At 32.7% G+C, this 11,877-nt stretch overlaps 2 protein-coding genes across 2 annotated transcripts in view; both read right to left on the bottom strand.

Moving 5' to 3' along the window:
* The window catches only part of LOC143051647 (proton-coupled folate transporter-like), a 37,828-nt gene that overhangs the window by 12,181 nt on the left and 13,770 nt on the right, over nt 1-11,877 (bottom strand). The window lies entirely within an intron of this gene.
* On the bottom strand, nt 5,945-9,067 carry LOC143054911 (proton-coupled folate transporter-like). The gene is made up of 4 exons (XM_076228042.1): nt 7,833-9,067; nt 7,428-7,511; nt 6,754-6,910; nt 5,945-6,373 (listed from the first exon to the last, which is right to left on the bottom strand). Exons 1-4 carry the CDS (start codon nt 9,034-9,036, stop codon nt 6,244-6,246), a joined length of 1,575 nt encoding a protein of 524 aa, XP_076084157.1. The 5' UTR covers nt 9,037-9,067; the 3' UTR covers nt 5,945-6,243.

Genomic DNA, 11,877 nt, shown 5'->3' on the forward strand with positions numbered 1-11,877 from the left:
GGTGGGACAGATGAAGACATCCAATCAAGAAAAAGAAAAGCTCAACAAGCCTTTGGTATCCTAAAACCAGTCTGGAAGAGCAAAGCGCTCAGAACGAACACCAAAATCAGGATCTTCAACTCAAATGTAAAGTCTATTCTTTTTTATGGGTCAGAACCTTGGAGACTGACAAATGCATTTACAAAAACGTTACAAGTTTTCATGAACAGATGCCTAAGAAACATCATTGGAATCAAGTGGCCAAACACAATCAACAACAAAGAACTGTGGAAAAGGACAAGACAAGAACCAATAGAAAGAACGATAACAACACGAAGATGGAAATGGATTGGACACACTTTACGTAAAAGCAACACAAATGTAACTAGGCAGGCGCTAGATTGGAATCCCCAGGGCCATCGTAAAAAAGGGCGACCAAAATTAAGTCAAGTAAGTATCCATTCGTTTGATGTGTTTCAGCTTGATTTTGCCATTTGATTATATACTTTCCGTTTTGAATTTTCCTTGAAGTTCAGTATTTTTGTGATTTTTAAAAACTTTTTTTGAGAATAACATACCTTAAAATTTGGTTATTTAGAAACCCATTTGATATGATAGATAACAAAAAAATAGTCTACTAGACTTAACCTAGACTTACCCTGTTTGGTTGGATTAACCTTTCGTGAGAGTGTCGCTTTTAGTAATGGAATGCACAAAACTCGAAATATTGCAGCAAACCCAGCTGTAATAGTGATAACATGAAATATTAATTAAGGTGTAAACATTGCAACTCATAAAAATATAAACTGAATTAGACACCTGTTTTAGGATTCTACAGTGCAAATTTTTTAAAAGATGAGATGGTGCATTTTTTTTTTTGTCGGTGGGATAGATTCTGTTAATTGTACTTCCAAAAAAAACAATTAACTTTTACATGACAGCAATTATTGATAGGTAAAGCATACTTAGGAATGGTAATGCATGAACTTTTCACAGAAATAGTTTAGACTTACCTCCATATACCATCCAGTCGTTGTTAGAAAATCCCATTAGTATTAGATAGGCAATTGAGGACAACATGGCAAACACTATAATGATTTCATCTTTTAACCAAACACAACACGAGTGCATAATCTTCAACATTGTGGTTCCCCCAATATATTTCACAAAATCTACTCCTGCATTGTACCAACCGATATGTTCTGATGTCCAGCAAAATGGTTCGCCTAATAGGAACAACGTTAGTATAGAAGAAATAGAAGTATATGGAAATATAACAAGAAGTAGTATAAATAGATTAGCGACAAAATATCCTAACTTATTACTTACGTGTTGTCTCTTAAAACATAATGTAAAATTCTTAATTGGTAATTTGAAAACAGATGTTTTTGATTTGTCTTTCGGTGGTTTCCATGTCTCTTCCAAAGTACAAAAAATCAGAATAGGAAGAATTAAAAGCAATCCACTTGAAACCAGGTACGGATATGTAAATCCAAGCAATTGAATTAGGTATCCAGTTCCTATATTAGAACAGATTGCTCCCAATCCTAGGAGAGCATCGTATATCATCATCATTAAAGATCTATCATTACCCAGCGTAGTTGTGTCTGCAATGATTGCGTGATTAATAAGATTGAACGCAAAAGGGGTACCAGCAAGACCCTCTATCGCACTAGCAGCTACGTAATACTGCAAAGGAAACCTTCCATATACAACTATAGTCTTCAAAACAAATGATATAAAAACCATCACTGTATTATATAATAAAAGTGGCTTTCGGCCAATTCTGTCAGTCAATGGTCCGATATAGAATAAAACCGGAAATGCAACTCCATATTCCGCTAATGATATGTACCATGTCCAAGAAGATGCTTGTTCTCGAGACTCGTCTGCAGATGATGAACTTTTGTTAAAGCAATTGTTTTGATGATGGCTAGAAATGTTGTTATGAATATCAACAGAAGTGTTGTTAGATTCGAGTGCATTTTCTAGATACGAATATATATACTGAGGTTGAGTTAATCCAGCGAATTCTATAGCAAAATAATTAATCATGACAAATAACGATAATTTTGCTTTAGTGTATTCCGATTTATGCGAATTTTTCTTTTGCTGCAAAGAGCTATTATCCCTCTTTATAAGTGGAACTCTCTCGTCCATTTCGTTTGATCATCTGTTACATGTATCAAATATGTATAATCTATTTATGATAAAACCATGATTAAAGTTTGTTTGTATAATGCAATATAAAATTGACCAATTATGAATCAATGTAATTCAACAATAACCGTACGGTATACAAAAGTAGTTTATCCACATAAAAAACTCTTTGTTTTACATACAATGTATATATATATGAGTCCAAATCTATTTGGAAAAGGAAAGGCCTTATGTCATAATAAACATTTTTCTAAAAACGCTGTAAAGTATATGGTGCATAGACTAATACATATAAGAAGATGTGGTATGAGTTTAAAGAGACAACTCTCCATCCAAGTCACAATTTGTAAAAGTTAACCGTTATAGGTCAAAGTACTTTCTTCAACACGGAGTGTATGTTTTAGATTACCATAATTTCTGAATTTCGAATACACGCTTAAATCGTTCTGTTGTTAAAATATAAGCCATCTTTTCATTCTTAAACATAACACGACATTTTGAACTATTCGGATTATCATTTTTTTTTAAAGAAACTATATACATCGTGTTGTGAGTATAACATTTTGCCTCTGGATTGTTGATATTTTGATATACGGTGTGTACAACAATATACAGCATATCTTTGTGGGAATTATCTGTTTCATACATGTATATCATAATAGGTTAAGATAAATGATACACTAAACTGTCCCATATAAATATATAAATAGAGCTCACATGACTATTATATAACATAAAAATGTGTGTAGTGTACCCGTGTGGCACCTTTAAAGTCCACAATTCCTCTAAAGTCCATAACACCGCTAAAGTCCACAACAAAAATCTGTAAAGTTGATAAGGTACATTTAAATGTTGTGTATAAATTTTCATATTATACACATGATACAATAGTTGTAAATAAATAAATCCCACCTAGTTTTTGTATCGACAGAGGGTCTTACTGCCCAATGTGTGTGCAGGGACTTTCTATAACTAGTATAAAAATTCCCTGGTGTGTGCAGGTGTGTTTATGGAGATGGGTGCATGGAAATGTGGATTTTTTATTTGGACTGACGTTTGGAACTTTTTACCCCTACTCTTCGTTTAATTTCAAGACGTTTATATACGGGATTTTTTGCATAAGTTATATTGGTCATCATTTTCTAATAAGCTTCCTAAAAGCTAATGTTTATATTGTCAATTTCCAAAGATATGTTGTTTCGTCGCTGCCTTTATGACACACAATCCTGGCAAAAAGTGACGGTTCCATTCTCATTTGCGTTCCCATAATTCACAAAATTAACTTATTTCTGTAGAATTTTCAGGTTAATCGGTTATTTTTACAGACTGTTGTTCTTTTGCTTCACAGAATCGAGATACAGCTTGATTTATGTCCAAAGACAAATATAAATATAGTAAGATGTGATATTATTGCCCATTAGGCAACTCTCCAACAAAAACCATATGAGAAAGAAGTTATCAAATATAGCTAAAAGTCATCACGACCGTACGATTTTAAAAATGAACAAAACCCATACACATAAAGATATAAAAAGCCCAAAAGAAACAAATGTTAAATAAGTTGAACAAAAAATGCGGTCTAATTTATGTACAAAAAAAATCGAAAAACAAACATGATATAAATGCAACAAGCGATAACCGCATATTTAGAGCGATATTCCATGTATTATACTTTTTTATTTATATTAACACGCGAAGACAATTAAAATAACTAACGAAGTTTTAATATTTTTAGAGTTTTTTCACACAAGTACAAACCCTTACAGTTTTGGTAGTTTTGAGAGTGTTTTTTTATTTGTGGACACTTGCTAATTTTTCTAATCTTTATTCTTTTGATTATGTCATTGTCTGTCATTCTTTGGGTCATAATTTTCACTCTTTTTAAAATAACATTTCTTGTAATCAGAAACATGATTTCTAAAAGCTTTGCTAACGAAACTTTACTTTGCACGAGGTGAGACATTCAAGTATACCATAGTCCTAACATATCCTAGGCTCTAGAACAAACAAGTGCATTTACAACAACAAATGACGTTGAAATCGGTCTGAGTCAAATTTTTGCGTACTATATCTTTCAGACATTCCCCTCGACGCCAAATACGTCATTATCGTAGATTCATATACGAACAAATACGAAACTTATTTCTATTAAACTCATCACTGAATGTTTTTTGTTTTTGACTTACTATATCCTCGGTTTTTTTTTCTACATTTAACGTTCATGACAATCATCATCTGGAGATAAAAAAAATAATGTCTCCTAGATACGCTTACATTGTGTGTTGTTGCTGCTTCAATCTTTCCATAAGTTCAGCAGCTGATATTACAGTATGGAACTTTATGATCTCATTGCAGCAGATTTAGTTATTTTATATGTAGCTTCTATCTGTTTCGATATGTTATGGTTTAATTTTTCACAAATTTTACTGTGTTCAAAGGCAACAAAAGTTTTTGATATGCTTGTCAGAAACTTCGCCAGCGGTTTTCAAGTAAGATATTTCATAATGATTTTGTCATTTAGAGAATTTCTTGTTGATAGCAGATCTGTTGTGGCCTCAGTTAGTGCCGAGTTAGACTAGGTCACAACTTTTTTAGACTCTGAGCCCTTAAGAACTTAACATCTTGTATAGAATCTCGTCTAATGATGAAAATCGCACCTTCACTTCTTGGTGTTTTTATTTTGAAAACAAACATTGTTTAACCCCGCCACATTATGTATGTATGTGCCGGTCCCAAGTCAGGAAACTGTTATTCAGTGGTTGTCGTTTGTTTATGTGTTACATATTTGTATATACATTTCGTTCATTTTTTGTACATAAATAAGGCCATTAGTTTTCTCGTTTGAGTTGTTAAAACATTGTCATTTCGGGGCCTTTTATAGCTGACTATGCAGTATGGGCTTTGCTCATTGTTGAAGGCCGTACGGTGACCTATATTTTTTTATTTCTGTGTCATCTTGGTCTCTTGTGGAAACTTGTCTCATTGGCAATCACACCACATCTTCTTTTTTTATATTGTGATCCATCTTATTAAGATATCCTCTTCCTAAATGTATATTACAATTGAGTGCCTATGGTTCGTGTAATTCATATATCTTTGATTTTAACTCAAATCAGAAATATTCTCTTTTTCTAGGGAAAAAGATTCAAATCATATATATCCGTGAAACAATTTGACTGAAACCCATATTTTAAAATCAGACCATCTAGATTTAAATCAGGAATATTTTGATGTGATTCATAACTTGCATGTTGTCATTAAACATCAGATTAAAAAAAATGTATATGCATCAAAGCTATAACTGGAACTAGCCGGTACTTTCAGTTACTTCATATGAAAAACTTCCTTCATCTAGTAGCTTTCCAATAAATAAATAAAAAGGAGTATACTGGAGACAGTAACTAGATTACATAAATAGCAAAATAACACCTACAGATCAACATACAGCTTCAACAATTGACAGGCCATTTAATTACATATTGGTAAGACCTTTCCAATGATCAATATAAGAATAAAAGACAGGGTTATACTTAGAAGGGGCAGTAATTAAATTACACAAATAACAAAAGAAATATACAGTTCAACATACAGCTCTAGCAAAATACATTTCATTTAAGAACTTCCCAATATAAGGATAAGAAGATGTGATATGTAAACCATATCTTGTTGCATGAACATATAGGAACATTTCCTATAAAAACTCATTCAGATAACTAGACCTGCTTCTAGTAATTACTCATCACAGAAAAGCTATTGCAAAGTTTGTTGTCAATACGTTCAAGTTCAATGTAAACAGGTCTACAAGTTATTTGCTTTCTCATTTATACATTGCTTTAATACATAACAATAGTGTTGGTACCCTATAATCTATTAATAAAGAGGAAGTCACATAGAACAACATTAACTAATGACAATTAATGAGTATTCTGATAATGATGACAATATTTCTCACATACATTAGGCTCAATTTGTTATTATTGTTGGAGATCACACAATGAATTTCAATTGTTAACATTCGAGAAGAAGTGCAATTTCAAGACAATTGAATTTATATCTCTTTAAAAGAATAAGATCTGTATACTTTGTCTTTTTGTTATAAGGGTTTTAGACGTTTGATTCTCTACCGTCCACGTCTTTGATGGCTGGTTTTTCGATACCGTCCACGTCTTGGATGGCTGGTTTCTCAATTATGAGTTCATTAGTTTTCTTGGTCGTTTTTAAGCATACCGTATACCTGAAATGAAAGGTATATCAGTTAAGAACACAGTAAAAGTACATGTATTACTTACACTTAGTAAACTATTCAACTATTCACAACAATTTTTCTTGGAAAATAAAATTATTTTGTTTACGAACTTTGTTTTCGTTTCGTGGTTTGATGCATGTGTGTGTGTGGTTTTTTTCTTCTTCTGTAATGGTTTCTAGATATGGTAGTCTACATTCTAATTATATCATTTACGATGATAATCTACATCGAAACGATTCATATTTGTGCATTTTTTGCATAGTTGCTAAAGATTGAGATCATATTGCATGTGAAGACAGACTTAAAAAAATACACCAAAAACAAGCAAACAGACAAAGAAGAGAGAATGTATGATTTTTATTACTTACATCATTAAAATGAAGGCAGCAAAAACAAAGCCCGCCATAGTGAAGAATACAAATCCATTATATAATGACAAAGTATGGTGATAGATGTTGTTAAACAGTGTGGCTCCTCCTATTCTTAGTAATGTTTCCATCACGTGAATGGAGGAATACAGTACTCCTGTAACAACAAAAAAAACAAAAAAAATCAAATGGCATATATTTACGTAAACTGATGAACATATTCAGTGGTGAGCGGCTTAAACCCATTGATGGCATTGCGCTGATTTTTGCTCTTTTGTCGGGTTGTTGTCTCTTTGACACATTTCCCGTTTCCATTCGCAATTTAATTTATTGGATATGCGTGTGTGGTTGATATAGTGACCGTCTCTTAGGAACTAATCTCTGTAAACTGTTTCGATGATTATTATTTAAGTAAAAGTTAAATACATGTATATATATTATATATTACCTTAACTTGTATATAATTTGATGGCACGTCATACTGTTTGCTTTATATTATCGTGCTTTTTTTCTTCGAAAAATGTATTTTTAAAAGTTTTTTCTTCTTCAAATCCCTTATTTGACTGTTATGTATAACTGTTATAAAATAGTTTTCCATTGCAATAAATTTACTAGTGAAAGCTGTTTATTAAAAATGATGCTGTATAAAACCTATAGTAATCACGATAACCAACCTTGCTTGTCTTTGTGTACCATCTCGGATAAGAGTGCTCTAATTAAAGACACTGGTAGAACTCGAATAACTCCTGTTCCTATTGCTGAAATGTGAAAATATGTCAATTAAGCTTGATTATTTAAAATTGCTGAAAAATGTAAACTCACTTCATGGTAATTAGTGAACTACAACTTTTCAGTTAACGTTTATACAAACTGCAGAAACTTCAAAAATACCTGTACCAAGTCAGGAATATGACAGTTGTTAGCCATTCGTTTGGTGTGTTTGAGCTTTTAATTTTGCCATCGATTATGGGCTTTCCGCCTTGAATTTTCCTTAGCGTTCGGTAATTTTGTGATTTTTCTTTTTGATATGAAATAAAAATTGTAAAAAAATAAAATACAACATATAGAACATAAATTACCTCCGTATAATATCCATTGATTTTTCGATAGCCCATACACGATATACGTTGACATACAGGATAGAATTCCAAAGACTGCGATCACTCGGTCGGTCAACCCGACGCAACAAGAATGAAATGTCTTTAGTATGAGTGTTCCACATATAAACATGACAAAGTCAGATCCTGCTCCATACCACCCAATGTGTTCAGAGGTCCAACAAAACGGGGATCCCAACTGAAATATAGTTCTTATTGCACTAACCACACAATGTGGGAAATAAAAAAGGCAATATGCGACGAAATATATGATGAATTTGGTTATATTAACTAGTTTACTCATATTTTCAGGCTTAAAGCAGAATGAAAATAATTCAAACGGAATCTTAAGCCATTTTATTTTAGTTTTCTTGTCTGGTGGTATCCAAGAATCTGTAAGTGTTAATTGTACTAAAACACACAGGAACAGAAACATGCCTGAGGTAATTATATATGGATCTGTAAAACCTATTAGTTGTATTAAGTACCCGGTACCTATTTGAAAGCTAACAGAGCCAACGGCAGATAAAGCATCGTATACTGTCATCATTAAAGATCTATCTTTTCCCTCTGAGGTTACATCTGCAAGAATAGCGAAGTTTGTTATTTGATATGTATAAAACGATCCTGCAAGCCCCAATATTCCACATGCAATGGTATAATAATATAAATTCATGTTTCTATACACGATTACTGTTTTAAGAATAAATGAAACGAGTGTGATAACTAAATTCCACATCAAAACAGGTTTCCGTCCAATTTTATCAGCGATTGGTCCTGCGAAAACTACGATTGGAAATGAAACACCCGCTTCAGCAATTTGCATGTACCATGACCAGTCTGATGCTAATTGTTGTAGTTGGTCGTCTGATGATGTTGAATTGGCATCACACGTCTTAAAGTTTTCAGTAGAATTATTCTGTGTTTCATCACGGGTGTCATTTAAAGAATAATGATTTTTTATGTATGAATAAGTAAATTGTGGTTCGATTGTTGTGGTCACAGTAATCGCACAGTTGTAAATTAATGCATACATCATCACTTTCATTCTTGTACTCATACATTGTGTGTATGTTTTCTCCTTAACCAATAGAACTTCCTTTTCATATGTTTTATCCTTGGCCAATAGAACTTCCTTTTCATATGTGTTATCCTTGGCCAATAGACCTTTTTTTTCATCGTCCATATTTGTCTATTTAGAATGAAAACTTACAACATACACGTTCGTTTATCAATAAATAAATAAATATTTATATTTATATTTATTTGTGTGCATATACACTAACAGAAAATTATGTCCTATCTTTTTGACAATGATAACTACATGTGGAGATAAACATGTATCTATAGAAATTTGAGGGAATATGGTTCACTCTACATATTAATTATTTGCTTAGGATATTTTTTACTGTAGATGAGTCTTATAATCGAATACCGTGAAAACTTAATTCAATCTAGTCATTTTTTTTCTAAATTGTATGACCCCATTGGTTAATAAGCCTGTAGAAATATTATCATTCATGTACTCCATATGTCACGTAAATCATTGGTAAACAGGGGGCTTCCGTTTTGCTGTGCGGGATGTATACATACACAGTCACGTTCGGTCGAAAAGGGAACTCTAAATTCTAAATTTTAACAAATATTTTTATGATTATATATTCAAACAGCTATGAGTAAATTCTGAAACTATAGAAATAAAAAAAAAATCTTTTCTGGCTCTTGTATTCACAAAAAGATCTACATTGTGTCTTGCAAAGTTTACTTTCGTTGCAGAATGTCGTATAATTGTCCTGGTTTCCAGTTGTCTACAGCCGGACAGCAAATTCCTGATTTGTCCGTTAAAACCCTGGCTCGCTAGTGGGCAATTATGCAACATCTCCTAAATTTTATAGAATCAAGACATATATATACTCATATATACATGGTATTTAAATATAGTTCAATGATTTCAAGAAATGTATGATAGGCATCAATAACTGAAAAATGAGGGCCACTCAATTTGTTCAGTTGTTCGAATAGGAAACAAAGTATTTGTTTTTAAATAAGAAGCATGGGCTTTTTCGAGTTTGTCCTTCACCGGAAAAAAAAATCGTCAATTATGCACGCCTTTATGACGTCATTTACCAGATAGAGGGGATCGCATATATCCCTGCACTATTAACCTTCATCGAGTGTCTAAGACCCTGTTCACACTCATACTAGGACATTTTTATCGATTTAAACTAGACCGGTTCACTTTAGATCGGTTTAAGGGCTAATGTAAACTAAAACACCAAAAGAGGTAGTTTAGTTTGAATCGATCTAAAGTAAACCGATCTTACTTTAGATGTGAACGTAGAGATCGGTTTAAACTAGTACGATTGAATCGAAAATAACGAAAATAACGTATGCGCATGTACAGCAGCAAAACTATCTCAGAGGTTCGTTGTCTAACCCATATTTTTCTGTTAAAAGAACTTTAAAACAAACTGAAAACATGTTGTATTCGCCGTAGCATAGATTTGCGAAATCTGTGTCTTCTTTTCTTATGTTGATTTTTTTTCTTTGCAGGAACCGCAGTATTTCCGGCGTCGTGCTGTAACTTCGTTGCTACAGTTATTTTTTTCAAAATTAAAGAAAACTGCAAGAACACCAGTATCAAAATTTTAACTTGTGATTCAAGAGAAACACTAAGTTTATCCAACTTTTTTTCCCCAAGTGTGTGTATCAGTGTATCAACACATGAATTTGATAAATAATTCTATTCATACACAGTGTTTACAGTTTTTACGTGCAAAAAGGTTAGCCCGATTGCGTTTTTAATTGTAGTGTGAACGCAGTGGCTCAGATAAGACCGACAGAGATCGTTATGATTAAAGATAATGTGAACGCTAACTGGTTTTATTTAGATCGATTCAAATTAGATCGATAAAAAAAAATGCTAGTGTGAACAGGGTCTTAGTGATCGTCTTTATGCATGATAAACTGGGTACACTGTTTGTTCTGTACGTACTTAATCACAGTTCCCCAATGACAGCAGTGCTGATTGTCAATTATGAGAAACGTCCTGAATATGCATAAAATATTTGCCATTGGACTTTAAGCAACCAACAATCAATCTATTGTGAGAATTTGATTTGCTGAATAACTCGAGCAATATCGCATCATAGTTTTCTTATCACTCGCTAAACATGAGAACGGAAGTGACGATGCCCCTAAACGCACGAATGATGTTCACTAAAACCAAAGTTTTTGGCGGAAATGCATCGAACTCGAAAGTAGTGTAACTGTTTAATATCAATCGAACAGTTTGAAACCAGAAATTAATAATGCATACTTTATTGAGGTCTTTATTGTTTTGATGCTTTGAAAACCATTTTTATTTCATTTGAAAACCTATGAATGTCACGTGAAATAAAAAGAAATTCCATCTGAGAAGTGCATGATTTGGGAAGTATTTTTGCTGATTGTTGTAGGTCGTCCAGTGCATTAATGTTGTTTTGATTATTGATATTTGAATCTGATGGATATTTATGTCATTGGCAGTCATACCACTTCTTGAAATAGAATCATATTCAAAACAGTGTGGTCCTGACCATTGATTGACGACCTAAATTATCCCATTGACTGGGACAGATTAAGTGAACGTTTGTCTGTAATGACCATTGCTCACCTCTTGCTTATTATAGAATTTAAACTGTGGGGTCACCAAAGGTTCTTTTAAAACGCCTTTAATAATAAAATAATTCGAAAAATTATTCAGGAATAACCTTTATGTTTTGATTTATATTATTTATATAAATCAACACATCGTATTATTCCGGATTCGTTTTTCGAATTTTTTTATTTAGGTGTTCAGAACCTTTGGTGACCCCACAGATGCAGTGTCTTTAACAAGTACATAGTGAGCAGTGATTGTTACCGACAAACGTTCACCTAATCTGTCCCAGTCAATGGGATAATTTAGGTCGTCAATCAATGGCCAGGACCACACTGTTTTGAATATGATTCTAATCCTTTGTAAATGTATCTGAAATTATGTAAA

Source organism: Mytilus galloprovincialis, chromosome 1, assembly GCF_965363235.1.
Source record: "Mytilus galloprovincialis chromosome 1, xbMytGall1.hap1.1, whole genome shotgun sequence".
Taxonomy (NCBI): Eukaryota; Metazoa; Mollusca; class Bivalvia; order Mytilida; family Mytilidae; genus Mytilus; species Mytilus galloprovincialis.

What these genes read in the sequence shown, in the direction of transcription:
- LOC143054911 (XM_076228042.1), bottom strand. Translation starts at nt 9,036, where the DNA reads ATGGACGATGAAAAAAAAGGTCTATTGGCCAAGGATAACACATATGAA. An exon ending in TCAATGGATATTATACGGAG is followed by an intron (nt 7,512 to 7,832) that starts GTAATTTATGTT and finishes TTCACATTTCAG; the next exon opens with CAATAGGAACAGGAGTTATT. An exon ending in GCTGCCTTCATTTTAATGAT is followed by an intron (nt 6,374 to 6,753) that starts GTAAGTAATAAA and finishes CTTTCATTTCAG; the next exon opens with GTATACGGTATGCTTAAAAA.